This window comes from Molothrus ater, chromosome 8, assembly GCF_012460135.2.
Source record: "Molothrus ater isolate BHLD 08-10-18 breed brown headed cowbird chromosome 8, BPBGC_Mater_1.1, whole genome shotgun sequence".
Classification (NCBI taxonomy): Eukaryota; Metazoa; Chordata; class Aves; order Passeriformes; family Icteridae; genus Molothrus; species Molothrus ater.
Window position 1 is genome coordinate 12,800,440 of NC_050485.2, and position 24,672 is coordinate 12,825,111.

A 24,672-nucleotide genomic window follows, 5' to 3' on the forward strand; every position below is an offset into this window, starting at 1 on the left:
CAAGGCTAGTAGTTAACCTGATATTCTTCACTTTGATCTGGGCCACATTATTTTGCTTTTCTAATCCTCGTTGATAAAAGCAGAATTCTTAAAGTTTCAGATAAACTTTGCCAGGATTGGATTCCTATCAAAAATATTCTAGACCTGCTAAAGTGAATTGAATATATCTAGACTGAAGACGACTCCAATGCCCTCTAAAAGGAGTAACAACTGTATTAGCTAGAGATACTTGAGATCAAGTATAGTACTGCTAGTGGAACTAAAAGTCACCTGAAATCTTAATTTCAACATCTTTTGAAGGTACTAATAATGCAAGATTTCTAAAACAGTATAAAAAGGTTTGTAAGGATACTTTTTGAGTAAAGAAAATTCATCAGTACTGAACTAGGAGGGCACTATGGAAGAGTGTTTGTCTTTGCTCTGAGGGTAGATGATGTTATGTGCCCTTCAGGCTGGGTTCATCACCATCTGTCCAGACTCAACACTCTTGTAATAGTGCAGTACCAAACTATGGAATTTCTCTCCATCCTATCACTTTCCAGTTCTGTCTATTATGAACCTGGCTCTGAATGTGTGGAAGTTCTTTTGCTCTTGCTTGGTACAATAATTTGAGATAAATACAGACTTTGAGAACACCACCAACAGCATCAGTGAAAGGGACTGCTTTGGTGAATCCACCTGAAGTGAAACACAGTGATCACTTTTCTGGTCACTGCTGCCCAGATCTGATTCCAGTCCTCAATTCCTCCTTTGGCATGCTGACAGAGATAAGAACTATGCAGTGCTATTTTGTGCTTGTCACAGAAACAAGCAAGGATCAACTGCTGGCTTCACCTGGGGTAATGGTTTAATCATGGCAAGTACCTTTCTTCTACTACTATGTATGCAACTAACTGAGGTGCTAAGAAAGCTGCAGTGTTGAGTTCTTACCCAGTGCAATTTGCAAACTCTAGGAAAGGCTCTAAAAGACCTAAATGGGAATTAATTGTCTGTTTCTTGCTTGTTCCTTTTCCTCTCCCTTTACCCAAAACTTTGCTAGAAAGAAAACTTTGTTTCACACTTCCCTTATTCTGGATCATATGGATCAGAACAGGATCTTGTTGCACATCTTGTTTTAATCAAAATAGGCAGCGATAGCACTGGCACAGGAGCCTATTTTTATCATCTGAGAAACAGCTGTAGATGAATCAAGAAATAAATTCCAGCCTACATGAAATTTCAGTGGTCCAGAGTATGGTTATCACCTGTCCCCAGAACACAGTTCAAGAACACATGCAATGGGTCCTAATACACATACATGTCTGGGGGAAGATTGATTAGGTGAGGACAATGCTCTGAGCCACACTGAAAGGCTGAAAGGCTCAGTTCATCCACCTCCTATTCCCTCCTATTCCCCACTCTAGAAAAAAAGCACAGGGCGTGTTCCTACAAATCCCCCAAATTTCAGCTTTTGGTTTTGGCAGGTGGTTGCATTGAAAAAGTGTTTGCAGATAAAGAGGGTGAGAGAGAAACCAGGCAGGCATGCAGGCACCTGTGTTTAGAGTAATGCTGCAAATGGCCATGAACAGGTTAGCTAAGAAGTTCATTGGAATAGTGCAATCTGAAAAACTGAGGGGCGGGGCAAGTGTGAATTTAACTTCTTTTCTGATTGCTGTCCATAGTCAAAATCATCTCCTTTGTAAAAGGGAGGCTGCAGAGACCTTCTGTTCATTTGAGTAGAAGAAAAGCTTCCTAGCAAGAGGGCTAGAGAGATCCTTTCCTATTAACCCTTATGTAGTCTATGATTCACTAGTTTACATGGAGGATAAATGCTCCAAAGAAGAAAGGGCTGGTACTAATAGTATCATTTGCTATTTGTGGGAAGTTGCCTGTCCCAACAGACCTGGTAGAAACCCATGGATAGGGTCAGTCTCTGCCCCAATGAGTTCGTTCTTTAGATGATGACATCAACTGATGGGAAAGTGACAGAGGATTGCTTTTGGGTTGAGGGTAGGTGGAGTACATTCTGTGAGCTTTTTTAGTCTTGTCAATGACTACAGTGAATACATCAAGTCTCCACTCAAGTGAGCCACAACGTTCTGACATTAAGGGGGGAAGTTTGGGGTAAAGTAGACAGTGGTGTTAAGGTAGTTTGAAGGCTGGCTTCAAGGACAGCACCTTCTTCTCCTTAATTCAAAGTCATCTCTTTTAAGAATGAGACTTCATTTTATGCTTTCAGTTTCTTCTAGTGATGAAGGATTAAGCTGTATGTGAGGCTGCAAGTTTACAGCAGCAAAATAAGGAGGTATGAGTTAAAAAACATTTAAACCTGAAAGTAACAGCTGGACATAGATAAAGTATGAGAACATGAATCTTTCAGGCTTTAGCTGAAGATCAAACACACTGAGAAAAGTTGTTTTTTCCCTCAGTATTTTCACATGGTTCTGCCTCCAGGCTTCAGGCAAGACCAGAAGCAAAAGTGCCAAAATATCATGAGAAAAGCTGCTCTTGCAAAATTTCTGGCCTGACCAGAAGTAGGAAAATCTCATGAAACACTGTTCTCATTTGCTTTCCAGCCCTGCTTGGCACGTCCAGGAGGCTAAACCAGGTTTCCCTTGGTTTTGAACCATATTTTAATTCTTCTTTGGTTTCTCATGTCTTTTGTAAATAGTACTCTGTAAACCTGTGGTATGTCAGCTGTGCTGACTTGACACATGGATCCCCAGACCAGTGCAGACCAGCAGTGATTAAGTGTTTTTCAACCTTGTCTAAAAATTATTTGTCATTTACTACTATGTGGAGATCCTAAGTCTATTGCAATAGAAGCTAAACAAAATGACAGAAAAAATTCTTTGGCCAAAAGAGCTGACTCTAGTGGGTAAGATGGGATTTTGCCACAGTTCCTTATCCATAAAACATGGACATATAGTATTGCTAATATCACTAATACAAGTGTTTAACTAGTCAGCATCTAACCTACATGTTTTTGAATCTTAGTCCACGTCTTAAACCACAAGACCATTCTCTCACTTCTAAGGTAGTGTGTTACACATTACAGGAAGTCTAAATGCAAACAAAAATATCTGAAAAGCATGTTGTGCAGGAATCTGGCTGGGATTCAGTGAGTTCAGCCTGACTATAACCATGTAAACTTGGATGTTCTGTTGCTGTGCCTGTAGACAGTAAGCAGAACTGAATTTAAGGTCAATATGCACAACATCTGTGCTTACTGAAAGAAAAAAAAAATCTAACTCCCACATTCTGAAACTAGTAAAACTAATGATGACCTACAGAAGAAAAAGATATATTTTTAAAATACATGATTTAGAGAATACATTACTGTAAAGTTGAGTACTTTAACCACCAAACCAAGGAAAGAAAGTTTGGAGAGCTTGCTGACTCAGCAAGCTTCTGTGGAATCAAGTTCTCTAGGAATTTTTCCATTAATTTAGTGTCAGCTGCTAAAAGCCATATACTTTTGCTCACTTGAGAGAATGCTGTTTTAGTTGCTACAATGTAATTGAAGTAAGAATGTACTTCTCATTAAACAATCCACTTCCCCCACGAAATAAGCAATATGGTTGATTTCAATGAACCACAGGCACACAGTCCAGTTTCTCTTTATATTAATGAAATGAGACAAAACTCCCATGCTGTTTTCAACCTATGTTTTACAGTTATGACATGTAGCCAACAGCAACATGCTGCACTGAAGGTCCAGGGAGACACATTTACCAAAGAGGACCTGGCTAGGCTTTCGAAAAGCATGAATTCCCTGGGCAGAATCTGTGGGGTACTGCAGTGCCTCAGGGCAAACTGGTACAGCCAAAAAATATATTTCTGACTGTGCTAGAAAGATGCCCCATGCAAAGTCCATTAGGCGGAACAAACACAGTTCTGTTTTCCATGATACCAATGGATTCTAAGGGCACATTACCGCCTTCTTGTAAAAAAGGATCTTCTTTGTGATTGAAATTCCTCAGCACAGTGCACACTGCAGCTAAACTGGGGAGGTCTGCACACAATCTCTCTGTTGTATTTCTGTCATGAGTATGTGGTACTGAGAAGACAATAACAGATGGGACAGTTCAGTCCTCACTGAACAATGCCTGGGGTTATATTTTGACTTATAATGTTTTTATAATTTAGCAGAATTGAACTGTCTAGGATTTAATACATGAAGCAGTATCAAAGAGCAGCTTCTGGACCAAAAGTGTTTAGAAGTAGTCCATTATTTGACCCAGAGGTGCTGTGATGCAGAGCTCCACGCTGATACAGTACAAAGACAAAGCATTACTAGTGGATGTTGTATGCAAGATGCTGTAAGAAAGACCGCAGTCTGTTACAGAAAACCTGATAAATTTTAGGAAGGTTTCTAACTTGTATTTTCTGTATTTATTTTGTATAAAGTAGTTGTCTCTCCCAAATTAATATTAGTTAGTGAATAGTAGTTGAGAAAACTCACTTTCCAGTTTTCCCATCCCTGTGGGAGCAGGCCCCTTTGTGACTATGTAGAAGAACAATGCCTAGCAGAGTGAATCCAAGACAAGTGACCATACTATAAATGACTAATAGTATTGCTCCACTTCTAGATAAAAGAGGACAGTGGCTGCAACTTGTTAAAAAAAATAGATTCTGTTGGCTGACCAATGCATTCCTCAGGGTACCACTATGTTTTTCATTTTATCTTGTGCCTGACAATTACAACTTTCCTCCAAAGAAGTAACAAGTTAAGATTTAACTTTGATTGCAAAATAACAAACCATTGCCTCCCAGAATCTCTCTTCTCTGTTGGTTAACCATCCCCAAGTGCTTTAAGCACATATTCTCCGAGCTAGCAGAGTTTTGATTGAGGAATATTTTCCATAGACCCATCATGGTTATCTGCCAGCTGTGCTGGTTTTCCTTCCAGAACTACACCATTAACTAAAACTACATGATCACTGCTGAAACAAATTACTGTTTGCTATATGTTTAATTTCTCTTTCTTGAGTAACCTTCTGCAGAGTGAAACAGTGTCAGTTGAAGGTCAGAAAATGATAAAGACATAAACACTCTCATAAATGGCTCTAGAAGGAATCACCACCATGATACCGCTCTCTCACTGAAATGATGAGCCAAAAGCATGGATGTACAGTGCTCTTATTCTTTTCTAGTCCTTAGTTTCTATCTTGACTAGTTTAAGCCAGAGCTCTGAAAATACAAAGTTGAAAGGGAAATCAATGCTGGGTTGATTTGACAGAAATTAGAACAGTGACAACAACTTAGGCTGGCATTTAGGAACCATTAGTTTGAGTGGTAATGTATATTTGTGCCTGTAGAAGGTGCTCAGGATTGATTTGTAGGCCTTAGAGCAGGCCCATAAAGTGCGATTGAAAGTGTAAGAAGCAAATGGGGAGGAAGAAAAAAATATTTCAGAGAAACTTCCATACCTGAATAGCAAAATGACTAGCATCACAAATTCAAGCATCATTGGGCAATCATGAAAGCCAGTTAGATAACTTTTCTCCAAAATTCTATGAATAAAAAAAGTTCAGAAAATAATATTTGAGTTTATTTCTAAGTTTCTATCAGTCTGATAAAACAAAAGCTAGGTTGTTTCCACTGGAATTTTTTTAATGTTTTGTGATTTTCATCAGAGCACAAAATATTTTTAATTTTTCATCTAATATAACTTTGAAGTGCTGTTGTTCCAAAACCTTTTCTGCAGAGGTTTTCTAGGATTTTTATCTATTACTCTTTATAGATAAACATTTAAGATGTGATATTACCTGCTTGTAATTATACAATATTTCTAATGGGCATGGTACCATAAGTAGAATTATAATTACACCAATACAAACAATTATATAGATAGGGTCAAAGCCAAACATTCAAAATTAGAATTGCTTTTATATTTTGGAAAAATATTAGAACAGTATTGACTCTTACTCATAATGACGACTTAGTAATCCAGTGTCACAAATTTACCATTCCCTGAATCAGCCCCATAGTTGAATTGGTTGTAATGAGTGTTTTTCAGTATCAAAAGCAGTTTAGGAGTGAGTTGAATCTGAAAATAAAAATTCATTATTCTTAATATGTGGATGCTAAAGCAAACCTGTCTTTTGTTTCACTTTGACATTACATGAAGATGTAGCCAGAAAGAAGAATATAGGTAATAAGGAATAATCAAGTCTGCAGAGTGCCTGGGATGTGATAAATAATGAAGAGATCAGCTAACTGATGCAGTGATCTCACTCACTGCAAAAGTGGCACAGCACCATGTTTTGCCATAGGTAAATGTAAAACTGAAGGGCTACAGCTTGTTACTATAAGTAGAAGTTTTTTCTCAGGAGAATGATTCAGAATCAGCTAAACTTGAGTTTCCAGTATGACACTATGAAAAAAGTAACCTTTTTCTTCATCACAGATGATCTTGTGCACTACAGCACTGGGGGTTTTTTTGGGTTTTTTTTTGGGTTTTTTGGTGTTTTTTTTTGTTTGTTTTGTTTTGGTTTGGTTTTTGGTTTTTTGTAGGGTTTTTTCATTGTTTTTAATCAAAGCTAGTCATTAAAAAGAAAAAGAAAAGCCTACTCTAATTTAGTTCTCTGAGCAATTAGGTCAGCTGTGCGAAAACAAGCAGAAAGATTACTACTTGCAAGGATCTGAGTGGGTAGTAAAATACTGGGAACAGAGCATGGATCTGCCACAGGCCAGCTCTGCAGCACTGCCCCACATCTGAGCCAAGGGTCTTGGAGTCAGCTGAGATGAAGGTATTCAAAACTTCTATCACCAGCCTTGGATCAGAAAGAAGCAGACAGGTTTCTAGGGAGTGCCATTGGACAAAAGGAGAAATGTCTGGTTTATAAGGAAATGCATGGAAAAATAAAAGGTACAGTAATTGTTCAAGGAAGTTGCCTTGCCCTCTCTGATAACTCAAGATTGGCATAATCATTGTGATTTTCAGTTCTTTCCATCACATGAACATGCCAGCTATATCAAGTCAGAGTGCCATGCCAACTGAAACTCTCAGCTAACAGCATCTTCTAGCTTTTCCTGTTTGATACTGTGGACCAGATAATCCAATATTACAAACAGATCCATCCTAGCAGACTTGAACAGAATCATGCTCATTTGTCTTTGAGGGCTTGCCTGCCTTGACCTTTAAAGCCTAACACACAAAACACTGCTGCAAGTTCAGGAGAGGTGGTGAGGTAAAACCCAGCAAAGATGGAGAAGAAAGAGTGAAGGTCTTGAAAATCCTGGTCCTGTAGTTGTTTAAAATAGAGAACTAATAGCAAACTGTCTCACTGCAACACAAAATCTGCAGTGCAAAGAATATTCTCTGTCAAAAAGTTGATGAAAATACTCAAGCTAATGCAGATATGCTGATTTAAAATGAAGTTGTTCTTTTATTTCTCTTCTTTCCATTCTCTCTCATTAAATTGGAACAGAGAAAATGGTATTTGAGGCAGTCAAAATGTGTACTCTATATAATTGATTCTGCATGTGTTAATCCAATGCATTGAGAGATTCATTGCCCCCAGCATCTGAAACAGCACTGCCTGCCTCAAGAGAAGTTTCCATGTCAACTACTTAGATGGGCAAAAGTCTCTCAATTCATTGACTTGACTGGTTTTTTTTCCCCAGAGTGTATTTGAGAGACAACAAGCTGCTTTTCATAGGCACGATTATCTGTCATGACTATACCTCTTAGTTTCTATTTTATGGGACTGGTAGGATGGTAGCTCTGAAGAAGCTACTTCCAGAAGTGGAAATTGCATGGTGCAATGCATGCAACCCTAATTCTCTCCATGACAGTGCACTGGGGCGTGGAAAGTGCAACTGTTTGAAGCACAGACAGAGTTTAGGTCCAAGTGACTTCTAACATCCTATGAATCACATATTTTAGCATCCACCTTGTTACACTTTGCATCTCAGATGGCAAAAAGATGGCCACCCCATCTTCCCTCACAGTGAAAACCTGTTCAGTGTGACTAATGTTTAATTCAAAAGGCTCCTCAGATTTTGTGTTGTGTAGCTGATATGTAGCACAGGAGAGATTAAAGAAGACAGGATTAGACGCTTTTCACTGGTATCCAGTGGCAGAGGACATCTGGTCCAAAAGACAATGAGCACAAATTGAAATACCAGAAATTCCTTTTAAATATAAGAAGAGCTGTTTTAGGGTGAGGGGGACTGAGCACTGACACGGGATGTCCAAGGGGGTTGTGGTGCCTTTATCCTTGGAAATACTGAACACCTGAGCATTGGGCAGGGGGTTGGATTAGCTGATCTCCCCAGATCCCTGCCAGCCTCAGCAGGTTTGCTGTTTTTGTGATTTAATATTCTGGAGTCATGTGGAAGGTCTCCTCTAAAGCACCTGTGTTTTGAAGAGTAACAGGGAGAATACAAGTGGTATTTAGTATGAAAAGTGTGGGGAGGACACCAGGGGGTTTTCAGCTTTAGAAGTTTAATATGGATGTGCTGAGCACCTCATTTCTTGATTTATATATGAATGCAAAAGTACATTAGACTAGATTTTGAAGGAGACTGAGTGCAATGACAATTGAAGGGGACTGATATTCTTTAAATATCTATGGATCTTTAGTGGATTGTTTTCAGCTGTCTTCACTCTTTGCAAAAATTTGAGCAAACATATTTCCCAGTCCCATACTTCTGGAAAACAAAAAATGCTATTTTTGCTGTAAACAACAGTATCATAGGAATTTAGTAACCAGCCATAGTTAAGCAAAAAAACCTGAATATTAGAATACTGGTAACCCAACTGCAGGTTAGAACTGTACCAGACTGTTCAGATCCAACTGAAACTAGACTCCTTTCCCACAAATGGATCATAAATGAAATGAAAATAGAGTATTTTGTTCTATAGGCTAGATGTTTAGTTCTACCTCTATGAAGTGACACTGCATTAGCAGAAAAGGCTCAGCTTATATGTGGTGGAACACCAGTTCTTCCAGTTCTGCATTCTGTTGGATGTTTATCTGATCAGTGCACATAATTTTCTCCAACAGTAAATCAAGGAGTCAGGGAGGGCTTAAAAGAAAAATCAGCTGACAGATGATCTGTCTTATGGACATGTACAGTATGGTAGTTTCTACAGTGTCCAAATTCAGTTATTTATCTCTACCTTAAGTAAGAAGGAATCAGGGTTTTATTATTTTTAAGAATCAGTATGGAAAAAATCAACTCCACAAGGAGGCAGAGAATATTTACTGCTGGTTATTCAACTGCTAGCTAAGTCTGACATGGAGTCCTACTAAAATGCAATCTGGCCTTTTTCAAGAACTTTATATTGCTTTTTTACAGATCTGAATCTATACATTTAACTAGTTATGCTCACTGCACTTTGGCTGTGTTCCTTGCTGTAACATAACCACCCAAGGTATGTTAAAATATCCAGAGAAGAAACCACTGTGTCTTAACTTGCAAGATGTGCTAAGCAGATAAACAACATCTTTTCTAGAGTGATTAATAAAATGGCAGTGATGAATGACATGAGACTCAAACAAGGTTGAGTTTGGAAAAGCTAGATAAGGCTTGTGTATCTGGGAATTGTATACAAGGAATATGAGAGCTGTGCTTTCCATTCCCCATCTGTTTTGGTGTGCTAAATATCCATTCTTCAGCCTTAATTCTCTCACACCAATGGAAGACACCTTGGAAAGAAGTCTGAATGGGTCAAAATATTGATCTTAGATACTCTGGAAAATAAATGAGGGATTTACCTTTAGCAGCTGGATAAGGAGACTAATTGATTGGGAAAGAATCTCAAGAATGGAGGTGAGATAAAGAGAAGGTATGACATGATGCAGAATGTGGGGTCAGCAGGGTCAGACCCTCTGTATGTGCTCCAATAATTCTGCTGGAGTGAGACAACAGCCTATTTCTGAAACCTGACCATCCAAGGTTGCTTCTGTCTATCTTCAGTTCCTACTGAAACAAGAATGTTTTTTGCACAAACAGAGATCAGAGCTAAAGTCTTTATTTAATTTACCTTAGGATGTTGCTCTATAGTGCCCCCTGATTGTTTTTCAACAGCTGGTAGTCTTCAGGCAACAGCTGTCTTCTCACTTCTCTCACTTCCCTGGCTCTTATCTCTATAGCTTCTGCTTTTGGCCCTTATCAGACATCAAATGTATCAGGGGTTTGTAAGAGAGATGACTATGAGGCAGAAAGAAAAGATGTGATAAGAAATGTTTATGAAGAGTGATGCTTTCATAAGATATTGCTCTTCCTCATGTAAAAGAATGGCAAGGTCCAAGGGATTGCACTGAGGTGGTTTGTGTCCCTCATGAAAGGATCATTTGGCCTGCCCCCCTCAGGAGCAGAGACTCTGCCACTGGTCCCCACTGTGGTTTCTGTGCACATTCATCCTGTTGAATCCCTGTGTACAACTACCAGAGGAACTGGTTAAAACAACACAGGCTCTAATGCAAAGTCTGCACACTGGACCCAGCTCTTAACCATCCATCATCACAAGTTATGACCATTGTGACCACAGTTCAGATAAGAGTAGCTCATGAATAATGAACAGCTTGATAACCTGGGCCAAATCCATAGTAGTGAATGCGTGCTTGGAAGGGCCTGTAGTTACAGAGCAGCTCCCTTTCTAGGAGGCACAAATTTCAACAGCTCTATTCAGTCAGACAGCAGAGAGCTCTGGAGCTTGTGCAGATATTAAACTACTGCTGAGCAGCATCCATGAGTAACTGTGCCATTGGACAGCTGCAAGATTTGCCTCTATCATAACAGGTTTAATCACAGTGTTCTACAGAAAAGAGTGCAAAACTGTGGCATTTAAAAATCCTAAATCTACAGATTTACATCCCAACAAGGAGGGTTGCAGGACTTTTGCATCAGAAGTAGCCTGGCCAGTGGTCTGCAGCAGAGGCAGAACGTGCCCAGGTCTGCAAGCACCACAGCCAGAGAGATCTGAGAGTGGTGTGGCCACTGAGAGGAGGCCACTGCTGTCAACCACTCTGCTTTCAGTCACAAAGGAAACTTCCTGCAGCAAAGCAGCACTTTGTGACTTGGCTTAAGTCAAATGTAGCTGACATGAGGAAAGCTTGCAATGCCGTACATGTGCCTAGGGATAGGCACCTCTCAGAGTCAAAACAAACCCTGATGCATCTTACTGTTATTAGAAGTACAGAAGACACCACTTTTAATTATTTGTTACTAATGAATTATTTCATTACTCAGTAATTCTTCAGTAGCAGCACTGACTTTGGGATTTACTAGATCTGTTTAGGGCTCAGAGTAACTGATAACATAATCACTCAATTTCTTCTCACGTTTGCACCAAGAATATTGACTTGCTATCAATTTTTACCTTCAAACCATCCCCCTGCTGCCCTCTGCTCTCTGAACACACACTGAAATCTAAAGTTTCAGACATTCTAGGAATCTTTCCTGATTCTTTTTTTTCCATTCTCTGAGAAACCTGATCCACCAGAAGGGTGGGAGAGCTTATTGTTTTTTCGTCTGACATCTGGATTTCATTAGCAGACTCATGCGTGCTGAATCAGGAATGGGAGCTCAGAAGAAAGCAGATGAGAGTTAAAATTACGTTAATGTTGAAAAAAATGCCCCTTCTCCAACTTTGCAAACAAACACAACATGTGAGTCACACTGTGAGCTCAGCACAAGCACTACAGCCATATTAGCTGCACCCACTAATATTGGGTCTATTCTACCTCAAGCACCTATAGAGGAGAGCATTGTATTATTTACTTATATATGTCAGTATGTAAAAAGACCCCAACCAAACCCTTCCAGTAGCTTCATGTTAATACCACTACCTGGTAATTTTGTAGTGTCTCCTATCTTCTATGTAAAGAAATTCAATAGAGTATGAAAAGAAATTTATCACAAACCAACCATAAAATTACAGTTAAGACTTGCTGCTTAGGACACTTCTGTAAACAACAGCAGCAAGTGAGACCACTGTTTTTAAAGCTTAACAGGAGTGTTAGCAGTGGCTGAAAAGTCAGACTGTTATTAATAAGCCTAGCTTTCACTGCAGAACAGCAGAAATAGCAATAGAAGCAGTAACTCTGTCAGTGCTGTATATGGTGCTATGCCAACAACTTCTGGATGACTGAAAGAGCTCATCATATTTGCTAAGGCTGATAGTTGCTGGCATAAAATATCCACTTAACCTGCTTTATCCTTCTTCTCCCTGCCAGTGCAAGACATCTGGCTCCCAGACCTCGAGTGCCACACTATCTAGTCAGACAGCCCTGTCTTCCATGGGCTCTAAGAAAATGAGGAGACTCTTAAGTATTTGTGTCTGGGTCACACAGAGAAAGGGGGATTGACAAGAAGCTTTTGGTCATGTTTTAGAAGATCAGATGAGTCTAGGATAAGGAACCTAGAAAAATTACAAGATGGTAAAATGCTGAGAGGGCAATGTGATTATAGATACTGGAGAAAAGCTGAAAGAAAAAAAAGCTGCAGAAAAACATGGAAGTCAGGCTTTGACACTCCCTTGTAAGTCACCTCAAGAAAACTTCATATAGCATTGAGACAGGTCTCTATCCCCTCTTGAGGGCTTCACCTACACATTTGAAGACCACATGACATCACATAGGATACAACAGTGTACTTAAGTGAGCTAAAAATTGATAGAAAGTTTGAGTCACTAGTGCAAAAATGACTAGCATGCTGTAAAACCGCAGTATGGTTAGTTTCATATGTGAAACAGCACTCTATGCTGCCTCAGGAGATAGAGATACCACCTTTCCTGAGAAAGGAGATATGCAGGTAAATATGTACTTCCCATCACACACCTCAGGATAGGGATGAGGCCTTTATTTATACAAGAAATTCTTTTCAAGGAAACTGGACTTGATTTGATTTTCCTCCTTCTCATGTTTTGTGCAAACACTTTGACCAGTGGCAAGTGCAGCACAAAAGCCACTGCAACCATTTGGGTGCTGGTTTATCCTCACATAAAGTGTGCAGATAATCTGGCCTTGAGACAGCTGACATAACAGGAGGATTTTTTTCATGAATTTTGAGAAAACTTATGAAGACAGCAGTGAGGTTTGTCTTTATATTCTAATCTATTGAATCTCCTTAGCTAGAGTTTACAGAAGTCTGTTTTAAGTAGCAAAGCTCCAACTTGCTATAGAAAAAATAGAAAATAGAGGAAATACAAAATGCAGGTCTGAAATGACTAGTATTACATTTTGTTTTTTAAAACTATTTAAATCCAAGCCACCCTTCTACTTAAATGATGACTCCTCTTTGATCTTCTAGGAAAGTCTTCTTGTTTGCCATTTATTTGGAAAAAGCCTTTCTCTTCCCCACTTTTTGCTCTTTTAATTTTTTCAACTGTGTAATCAGGAATAAGAGAAACATGACTTCTGTATAAAATCATCTCAGAAGCTGTCTCTGCTCTCATGAAGCCTTCTGAGGGTCTCCTTTCCTTACACTGAGACTGACAGGGCAGTGTTTGGGAGGGCTGAGTGTGCACCTGGGCTGGGTGTTCCTGGCTGCCAGGTGGTGTGGGCAGCCTGGTTCAGGTGCAAGTATTCATTTGCCTGGGCTGTTGCAGAGTTTTAACTGTAGTTGCACACCTGCAATGTGGTTTAAAATTAGAAATTGACTTGAAAGCGGTATTTTGTATGTGAAACCTTTGAGCCTGGAAATGTTCAGGGTTACTCTGAACTTATTTCCAAGATTATAGCTTGAGATTGTGTTGAAAACTAGTTGAAATGTGTTATTTCTCTCCAAAATGAAAAAAAAAATATTTACAGGGTTCAATAATACAGAAGATCTCAGAAGGTGCTGCTGTACTCCTATGCACATTTCTACACAGGGAATGAGTTAGAAGCTAATAGCAAGTTTCTTGTGGAAAATCAGTCAGAAATGTAAGGATAAACTAGTTATCAAATTATGTCATTTCCAAAATGTCTGCTGTTGCTGCTAAAATCCCCAAATGTTTCAGTTTACGTGTCTGTATATAAGCTTTATTGCTTTAGCTAATAATTTGGCACTGACCAGGCTCTGAAATAAAGGCTTATTCATTGTTTTCTCCAATTACTATACAAACATTTTAGGTTTCCTGCCAAATGAAAGACATTTGGAAAAAATATCTTAAAACCTTTTTCCTCTTTTTTTTGGTCTTAAAAAAAAGCTTCTACAAACCTGAGAAATGCCTCTTTAAATAACAATGTTCTATCAGAAACATGACTGATAGGTTATAGTATAAAATGTAAAATGTTAAGGAATGAAGTCTACACTAAGTTTACCCCAAGCCTCATGCCTATGAAGCTGCCATTTCCTGTATCAGCAGAGTCCTGTGTTCCTGATCCATGCAGTGCTGCTTCTCTCCTGCTTCTATCTCTCTCTCTCTCAGGCAGTCTGGAGGATATCTACAATCCTACCAGGCACATGTGACAATATTTACCTGAGAAACTCTGTTCACATCTCCTGGTGGACCTTTTTATAGCTATGAAAGGAGACATATCCAAATATGTAAGGCTCCTTCTACATTTATTGCTAAAAGCCAGATACAGTAGAATACCACCAGTATTTGTGCTATAGCAGGGAAATGGAATAGGGATTAACTTCCATTTAGTATCTTGATTTCTTGAGGGAAGTGATACAATGGGAGGGACAGGCAGAACTGTGTGGTCCATGCTGACAGCAGGACAATGAGAGGAGGCCCCTGGGCTGGATTTGTGCCCTCACAATCTACTGACTGTCCTGGGACAAGCAGGAAAGCAAGGAGGGGCTGAGCTGCACCCTTGGCTGCTGCCAGCAGAAACTGCTGATCTGCCTTCAGCCGCTTGCTCTTGTTCATGGCTTTTGCTGTGTGCCAGCTTCCTCCTCTGGACAGGAACTTCAAAGGAAAAGGGAGGGAGAGACACAGCAGTTGACACCCCTGACAGTCACTTTCTCCTCAAGAGCCAGAGCATTTCCCATTTCCATGACACCATCCCAGCCTCTGCTCAGACCTTGAAGGCCTTCTCTAATTGGGCATGTAGTTTATCAGAAAACACATTTTCATCTTTGAGAAACAGGGAGACAAGATTCTGTTAAAACTGGGAAAGGGAGTTGAAATTTATACATTTGGCAGATGTGAAAATTTTTGGGATTTCAAACCAGAAACACCAAGACATAATTTTTCATTTTGAGTAAATTGGGCTTTTGAAACATTGCCAAAAAAATTCTTGCAAAACAAATTCAAGCCATTGCAAAGTGAAAAGCTTCCACTTCAGGCGTTTGCTTCAACTTTTGCTTTTTCAGCTGAACAACTTGTTGAAGCATATTTTCCTGGAGAGAATTCCTTTGGAAAAAAAAAAGTTATTTGATTAATTTTTAAAATATAGATGAAATGAAGCTACCTTTTTACAGAAAGTGTTTGTGCAGAGACATTTTGACAGGTGGTAAGTTTAGGGGGGCCTTTTTATGTATTTGATGTTGTAATAAATGCCTGTTTGCTTCTACTTTTATGCTTTTATTTAAAAGCATTGTGAGGAAGAATTATGGTAGATATTAGAGCTGGGAGGCAGAGATCTTGAAGAACAGTGATCATTTATTGCAGAGCATGAAAACATAGGTAATTTTCATAAATAACCCTATGATTAAATTTGATGGGGACATTGGGAAGTCACCAAGTCCAACTCCTGCTCAAAGAAGGAGCAACACTGAGGTCAGGTCAGGTTTACTGCAACTTTGTCCAGTCAGATCTCAAACACTTCCAAGCATGAATGGAAATTCCACAACCTATATTTCACACTAAACCAAAATACTTTTATGAAGTGAGAAAAAATGGTTCACTTAATTTTCCATTATTCACTTCTTATCAGTGCAAATGAGGAATTGATAAACGAGTGTGGTTTGACCTGGTAGCTCTCTCTTTGCCTTACCTATAAATCAGCTGGTGAGGGGCTGGAACCAGACCTTACTTTCCTCCTCAAAAAGAATGCTCTCAGTACTAATTTCAAAGCTAATCACCTAATTACGGTTTATCAGGATTTTTACTGCAAACTAAGCAAATACTAAATTGTTAGTAAACAGAGTTCATATTTAGACCAGTGTAATAGCTATGCTCAGTCTACTTCAAATGAGTTTATAAAAGTCTCTCAGTAACTTGCACAGGATTTGGACCCAGTTTATTGTGCATGGATTTTAAATATAAATTATGCATGTTTAAGATAGTGAATTGTAATATTAGCATGCAGATATGCAGTAGCAGAAACACAAGGCTGGGAGGTGTTTTGGGATGCTCTCCTCACTTGTCCCTGGGCAGGATCACCAGTGCAAATCTTGGTTTATGTTCACCTACACTGTTCTGAAAGTTCTCCAATGATCAAGAGCAGTTTACTTCAAGGCCTTGCAGTTAGAGCAGCTTAGCTGAAGGCCACTACTGGACTCGTTAGCTGTGGCTGTGGAAAAAAAACTGTGCCCTTCATGTGAGGCTTTCCACATATTTGCCAATTTTTAATGTGACTTTTTGTGGGAACAAACAACACTGGTTGTTCAGCCTTTCAACACAAGTCAAGTTTCAGAGACCTCAAACTGATTTTTCTCCTCTCCACTTTACCCTGAATTTCTGTGCCCAACCTGGAGCCAGAGGAGGCTTTATCAGTGCCAAAACCTTGTTCAGTTTAAATGCTGGGTATCCTTATTTTGCATTTAAACAGTATTCTTTTCCTGATATCCTGATATTCTTTTCCTGATACTTGCCAGTTGGCTTGAAATTATCTAGATAGTGAATATGCAAATGAGATTCAAAGGTGAATAAAAGCTAGTTGGAAAACCTCAATGAAATGCAATCCAATCTGTGGTGGATGATCCAACTGTCACACTGCCCATTGGTAACTGTCACCAGGACCTGGGACTCCAAGGCCACTGCAAAGACCAAGCAAGCATTAATCTCTTGGAGTATTTTCCTTTATCACCTCTGTCTGCATTGCAGACATCCCACAGGGATGAAAAAACCCATTTGAACTTGTATTAGTATATAAAGACTGAAGCACAGTAATAACAGCTTAGTCATGGGCCTGAAGGAAGAGCTTGGGTTTGGCTGGACTTCCAGACTTTTGGGAATGTAATGTCAAGTAGTGTGCTAGACAGGAAAGGAGCACAGACACAGTTTACTAGGTGTTTTCTGTTTTCTTTTTCACTATCCAACTGTTCTTACTTTGGTACGTTAGGGTTTAGTATCTTCTTTTTAAGCACACAGTTTATCAAAAAACTGGGCATAAATGCCACATACTCTAGACACAGCTTTGAAACAAGAACTTTGGGAACATGCTCTCAAAACAGGGCTCTTTGGATCCCCTCTGCACATCTACAGCTGTCTGAGTTATTTGCCTCTGATAAATGGTTTGAATCCATGACATGCACAGCTTGTTGAGAATTTCCAAAAGAGTGCACAATGGGTATTTTTTGATCTTTCAGACACTTCAATAGCTTACATTTTCAGAGGTAAGATGGATGTGGCCAATTTATAGCCCACTATACTTTGGTTGCAAGATTTCTGCAAGTGTTCATAATAAAAGTAGAAATTATCTGAAAAAATATATTCAGCTAATCTCAGAAATGCTAAGAAAACTTGGCACAGCTAAGTTCTAGAAAATGAGAACAAAAAATAACAGCCTGCAATAAATTTTGTAGTATATTTAATATCACAGAGTTGTCAAAGTGGCTCCATGTGACAAAAAAAAATTTAAAAATCTAAGCCAAGTCCAAGTTATCTACAATAGTTTAATGCAGCTTCTCAATGAAAAAATAGGAATAAATGAAATCAGCATGTTGTGCAAAAAGAGGACTCTTCAGAGCCTCACATTCATCCAGTATCTTGTAATGTGGAATTTTAGTATGTGAATAAGTATTTGCAGAATGAACACCTAAAAGCTACAATTGTTTATAGAACTATGTGTAGGTGAAGAAATGTGCATAACTAAATGTGTTTAAAAGCTAGAGAATGAAGGAGCTAGACATACAGACTTCTTTTCTGGAGTGCCACACATGGTTTGAAAGCAATTACATATAGGAGAGATTTAACACCTTTTCCCTCCTTGTAACACAGGCTGACAGGTTCTGTTCAGCGCTGATCTCACTAACACCACTAACTCACCAGATGTAAAATTGTTGTTTTCTTTTCTTATGTGTCCCATATTTTCATCTTTACCTCTGCAAGAAGAATACTCATTCTGGTGATTCAAATACTGCTTTATTTGTATCAGGGATATTTCAGTAACTCTCTAGGCCAACAGAATTGGAGAGGCCTAAATAAATAGGAGAGGCTAGATTAAATGCCACCAAGTATACTCTGATGAAAAACTATGGTGGAACCTGAAAAATGGAGCCCATACAGGGTGTCAGATTCCAAGAATGGAGAGATTAACCTCTCATCCTGTAACTGAGTAATAATAATATCTCAGTTCAATAGAGAAAATACTTTTATTTACATGCTGTCTCACAATATCCAAAAACCTACTACAAAATGTAAAATGTAGCAACTGTCAAAAACATTTTCAGAGTGAATGTTAGGATTTTCTAAGGTCTGTGATCTCCTTTAATTCCAGAGCACTTTGAAATCTCACCTTTATTTTAAAGGGAAGATAAATTCCAAGAAGTTTGTGTTTGTTTTGCCTTTTTTAAAAATTAAGATCTTAGAGCTAAAACCAGACAGTTACATTTTTTCCAGCTTTGTAGAGATGCTAGCTTGTTCCTCATTGCCATCTTAGTCAGCCTTTGGCACCTGGAGAAATCACAGCTGTGAATTCCTTAAATGTTCTCCACCTTCGAGATCCTTGCATAACCATAAGGCACAAGTCAAATCAGATGAATGTTTGAGGCATGAGAGTTGCTCCAGTCTTGCAGCCAAAGAGCTGCCAAAGCTGCAGTGTATCTGACCACAGGGAGGGACAGCTTCAGGGCAGCGTGATCTGGCAGCCCAAGCTATGCACTAAGAAGAAAGGACTAAACTCAGCTTGACACTGATTTCTTCCACATCCTGCATGAAACCACAGAAGCAAATCTATGCAAACTCAAGCAGCCACAGCAATTACCTACTGCTCCTATTGACTTGAAGCTGTGCACTCAAGGCACTTGAGTTTTACAGGATCTGCTTCAAAGATCCCTGTTGGCAGTGGAAAGACTCCCACTGTTGGCCCCATTAACATGGACCATGCCATGCATTTCAGCCACAGGTTTAAACATGCAGTGCAGAAAGAGACTGAGTTTCCCACTATGTATATGTCTGTATTCCTGTGAGCATGCACATGGCATTTTCCTCTGTAAGTACAATGTAGAATTGGGAAACATGCTCTGCAATATTGCTCTGTCTCTAGAAACAGGGATAAATAGTGGCAGTGCATGGGAATTTGGCTGCAGAACAGTGATATTTGCCATTTTCTTTCCCCAACCCCACCACCATGAGGTAAGGGTTCCTTGCCTGTGCAGAAATTCACAGGAGTTGGCAGAAAGGTTTTTTCAATGAGCTTGGCACTGGCACAGTATTTGAATACAGTTAGGGCAGAGACACCAGTAGATGGAACTGGTGCTTGGCAGAAAGACCAGGTAGAGCAGTTTGAAAATTCTGAATACAGAGATGCTTTGCTGGAGCTCTGAACTTGGGCTTCTGTTGCTCCTTATTAAACTAACAACTGGAATGGCATAAGCAATAAATGAGGTCCAGGATTTGTGTGTTTACTTTCCTAAGTAGATTTTGGAAAAATGGCAAAGGTTCCTTCACTCAGCAAACATCTTAGAATGTGAGCTAGGTGCTTTATTTACAAATGTCTACATAGACTGTATCTAGACATAGACACCATACCCCATTATTCCATACTTTTTGCAAATTAAACTTCTATGATAGGTCTGAGTTTAGGCTGATGACATTATGGAAGAGAATTCATGTCAATAACATTCTTAACAATTTAAAGGACCAAGATTGATTTTGTATAGGCCACACTTGGTACAAAGGAACTCACTGTTTATATTTTATAGGATTTAAAAATAAAGATATAGTGATAATGGGTTTAAAGAGACAATGTAACCTTTTTTAAAAGATCTTCTAATTATTTCTCTACCTGTTATATAAAAAAATGTCATATAGAATCATACATCTTTAATATTACTGGTCCAGAACTCATTGGGTTTTTTTTTCCTGGTAGGGGAAAAAAGCCCCTATGGTCATGAGGCATAGGTACGGTACCTTCAGGTACACAGATAATTATACAAAGCTTTGACATATATATATATTTATATATCATGCAATCAACCACTTGTAAACCAGATAGAAAAAGTACTCTCATTCCTTACCTTCCTTGCTATTTAAAGATCTTGTTTATTTTTTATGGCACTGTCAATGATAATTTAAGAGCAGGGCTATATTAAGAACACTGCTTTTAACCTTTATTCTCTAAACATTTTTCACTTCATTCAAGTCAATGAGAATTCTGTATGTGCAAGAACATCAGGGAGGTATGAGTAAGATGTTACTGTCTAAGCCACCGAAACTCACAAATTAGTTTTGTAAAAAATGTAGGTATGCTAGAAAGGTGATACTAAAGATTAGTGCTGGGTTTTTTATGGACATAATTATTGCTGCAAACAGCTTTTAGCAAATGCAGGCAAATTGGAAATGATGAATTGCAATCATAACATTGCTCTTATTTCTGGTAGTTTCCTAAACAGAAAAGAACATGTTCTATCACCATGTATGACACAAACTACATGGTAAAATAATAGAAGTCTGCTAAGTCCCATTTCAATTTTATAGTTGTGGACACGATATTAGAGAAATTGCAGATACAAGAGGTACTTAAAAACTAAAGCTGGCACTTCTTGTTTATAATTATTTAACCCCCTGTAATATGATCATCACTTAAGATATAAATCTGAATTGATACATGCATTTTCATCAACTTTTACAGCAACAGAAAAAAACCATATCTTTTCAGTGGTGATAACAGGCAGAATTAAGGGAGGATATTGAGTCCTAAAGCTGTTACACAATTTCTTTGCTATGCAGAAAAAACTTCATAGAACACCCCATTTCAAAATGTGTTTCTAATTAGGCAATTTCATAAAAACAAAAGAAAAATACTGTATGATTTACTGATACACATTTTGTCCAGATCAGATTAGTTTATCTCTTCTCTCTATGCAGGTTTAAGGACTTTAAAAACACACAACTACAGCCCTTTTTGTGGTAGGATTTGCTAAACAACTTATTTTTGACAGCACTAGCAAAACTAAGCATCAAAACTTAAGATATTAAGCAATGCATATAATGTTCAAATTAAGAAATTAATTCTTGTCAAAAGCAGTGGTAACAAATGGGGACTTTATGACAAAAGCCTGATCCTGCCGTTGCTGCTCCCTTCTTGTGCACAATGTTTTCAATGTTTTGAACATAACTTGTGTACACAGGGTCATCCTCTTTAGAACTGTCCTCAAACTCAGATAACATAAGCAAAGTGTGTATGTTTCTGTGAATGCTTAACTCTGCTTTTCCTCAAGAAAGCACTTGCCTGTGGTAGAAGAAATCTCCAGTTAAAGAGAATCAATTTCATATCACCTGTCCCTTAACTAACACAAACAGAGCCGTGCACACAGAGCAGAAGGCACTGACAAGCTCTGCTCTGGGATGCCACATGTACGCGTAGCCAGGCACGTGCAAGGAGATGAAAAGCACAAAAGAACAGCCTTGAGAAGGACAGGGGAATAGAGGCAAAGTATACATGCTTTGTGTGAAGAAACTGAGAAAACCAGACTTGGTTAGTTAGTCCTACAGAATGGAAGCTGAGAGAGGATGTGATTGAATGCTGAGAGAGGATATGATTGCAGTCTATTAATACATCCTGAGATAAACACCAGGGAGGGATAAGAGCTATTTCAGTGGAGGACAATGTTGGCAGGAGAACAAATGACTATAAAGTGGCCATGAGTTACACTCATCCTAGAAACTGGAAGATTTCTAGTTAGGAGAGGATTGAGGTTCTGGAGCAGCTTCCCACAGCAGCAGTAGCAAAGGCAAAATACTGAAATGCTTCCCAAGTAAAACCTGATCCATTTTCAAAAGGGGCTATATGATATGGCTGCCTGGAACCATAGACTGCATGTGGTGAGTGAGCAGATGTTTCCCTGTCCTGGGTTCCTTTACTCATTCCTCCCAAACTCACAGGACAGTCACAGAGTATGCCAGTAGGAAGTCTTTCCACTTCCTGGTTCACAGAGAAATTGAAGACTTTACAAATTAAGTCTGAAAAAAATATATACAGAATGTGCAAATTAAGAGAAATAGTGTTCCTACACAATCCTAAATTGTTCGTATCTCCTGGATTTCTGTGTGCATGTCCTCAATTTTCACTAACATGTTTAATCCCTAGTGCCTCAAACCATAAAAATACCTATGAAATAAATAATGCATTACTGCTCCAACACTGACACATTCACTTGGTCTGTGTGAGCTGCAGCTTGCACAAACTGATTGTCAAGAGACCTGTAGCATTCATTTGGTTTCTCAGACAGCATGGCAAAGCACAACCATCCACCCCAGTCCAGAGTTTCTCACTCTGCCACATATATAGGAGTTGGAGTTTCAATCCTCTTGTTAAGTAATGTGTGCTATTGCATGGTTCTATCTTTACATTCTTCTCTAACATGCTAAATTAACTAGATTAAACACTTAAGTAAAGAAACCAGAGAATTTTTGATCTCCTAGAAGGAAAGAAAATGTCATAGTTTTTTTCATAAAGAAAATTCTTACTCAACCTAGATCAAAATAAGTAAAAGTATTTTCAAGTGCCACACCCAGGACTGCAAACATCCTTTAATTCCATAGCTTTCATTAGAATTAATGAAAGATATGCAGTGAAAGTGATAAAGTTAGTCTATGCATAACAACAAGAGGAATGTGCTCAAAGCTCATCTGATGTTAGCCTTGATTTCATGCTCTCCTTCCTCCGCTGGCAGATGTTTTTCTGCCTGTATTTGGTTTATAAATGTCTGACATCCTCAACAACAAATTAACTCTAGTTATTTTTTATGCAGATTAATTCTGCTGAAAGTCACACAATAAGAGGCTAGGAGGTTAAAGTCATAATGAAGTGGATGCTGGTAATGTCCACATCTGTGTTTTTAGAGTATTGGCAGCATTTTAATTTCCTTGGGATTTTACACAGACATAGGATGTTGTTGAAATTGTGAAAATTTAAGCCAGCAACACAACTGCATCCAGCTGAAACCAGAAAATTAAGAAACCTGGTTCACTGTGCTTGGGAGCCTCAGGGAAAGAAAAAATGTAGATTGGCAAGTGCTTTTAGTGCACACTGGTTTATACCTCTTTTTGAAGGAAATAAATATTGCCAGCTTTGCCGCTACAGAGAAGTTCTAGGAGTCAAAGACCATCGCATTTTGCGAAGTACAGCAAACCTCTTCCGTAGGACAAAAACGACTTTGCACCCAAAATACCTGGAGCCTGTGCTACTGCAACACTGACTCAAAGTTCTCTCTGAATGTAACAATTTCTTCTCCTTTAGCATATGTAACTCGTTGTATTAAGTGCCATTGCCAAACTGATAGCACAGAGTGCAGCCCGATAGAAAATTACAGAGTAGCCATTTTTAAAGTTACCAGAATCTACTTAGCTGTGTGCCTAGATTAATGTCTTCTGTAATACTTACAAGGCAAATAGTGTACTTTGTCCATCAGCATTGTGATAAAGAATAGATTAAAGGAACACATGGCTAGCTTGGCACTTTGTCAAGATACTTCTTTAGTGTTACTCACTCTAAAGTATTTCAGTCAAATTCTGTGTTGCTAAATCAAGGACTAAAGAAAATCTTGGTGCATATTTTTTCAGAATATTATATATTACTTACCTGGGGGCAGTCTTTGATGTAGTGTCCCTTGTTAAAGCAGAGGTGGCACAGGTAGTTAGGAGGTGGCCTCTTGCTGGGTTTTCTGGCTTCTGAAGAAAGGGACAGGTCAGAGAAATGCTCGGTGAGGGAGCTTAACCCATCCACAATGTTGTTAAGCGAGCCATAAGGTGATGCACTCTTGTAGAGACTGCTGCTCAGAGCCTGCAAAAGAAAACAAGTCACATGCAACACAGTATTGTATTAAGGATTGTTCTGGGGGAGATTTGAATAGGGGATAGATAAAAATAGCAGGAAAAACAAAGTGATTGTTTTTTTCTTAGGAACATGGCTACACATTTGAGGGAAGCAATATACAGGCTTCACAATGGCAGTGCAATGGAGCTGGTCACCCCACTGTTGAGGAAATTTTGAGCTTGCCATGGTTCTCTTAGTGCAACCTTTCCTTAAGCAATGATTGCTTTCTTGTGCTTGGCCATAATGCATTCATAGTACAGTTAGATTATGCAGGGAAAAAGCTGAAAGAACAACTCACAAAACAGAATCCTTTTGTGTCCAAAACTACTTAGGCAAAGAATACTGAAGTCAGGGAAAGGAAAGAACACCAAGAAAAATGCAAAGTAACTTCCAATTTCCAATCTGGTTAATGAGACAGTCAACACAGAGTCCCATGTTCAAATAATAACAAGAAGCATTGAGAGCTACATCTGGTTTGGATTTTCTAAGGGGGAACCTGCTGTGATTTAAACATTTCCTGATAAACAGTAAATACCTAGGTTTTGTACTTCACCTCAATAGGATCTTCACTCTCTCAATCTGCAAATCAAAATCAGTA

At 38.8% G+C, this 24,672-nt stretch overlaps 1 protein-coding gene across 1 annotated transcript in view; it reads right to left on the minus strand.

Moving 5' to 3' along the window:
• Window positions 1–24,672, minus strand: part of ZCCHC24 (zinc finger CCHC-type containing 24) — a 107,450-nt gene that overhangs the window by 66,876 nt on the left and 15,902 nt on the right. The window contains exon 2 of the mRNA XM_036385692.1: window positions 23,841–24,041. Coding sequence (XP_036241585.1) covers window positions 23,841–24,041 — 201 coding nt within the window. The remainder of the gene's footprint in view (window positions 1–23,840; window positions 24,042–24,672) is intronic.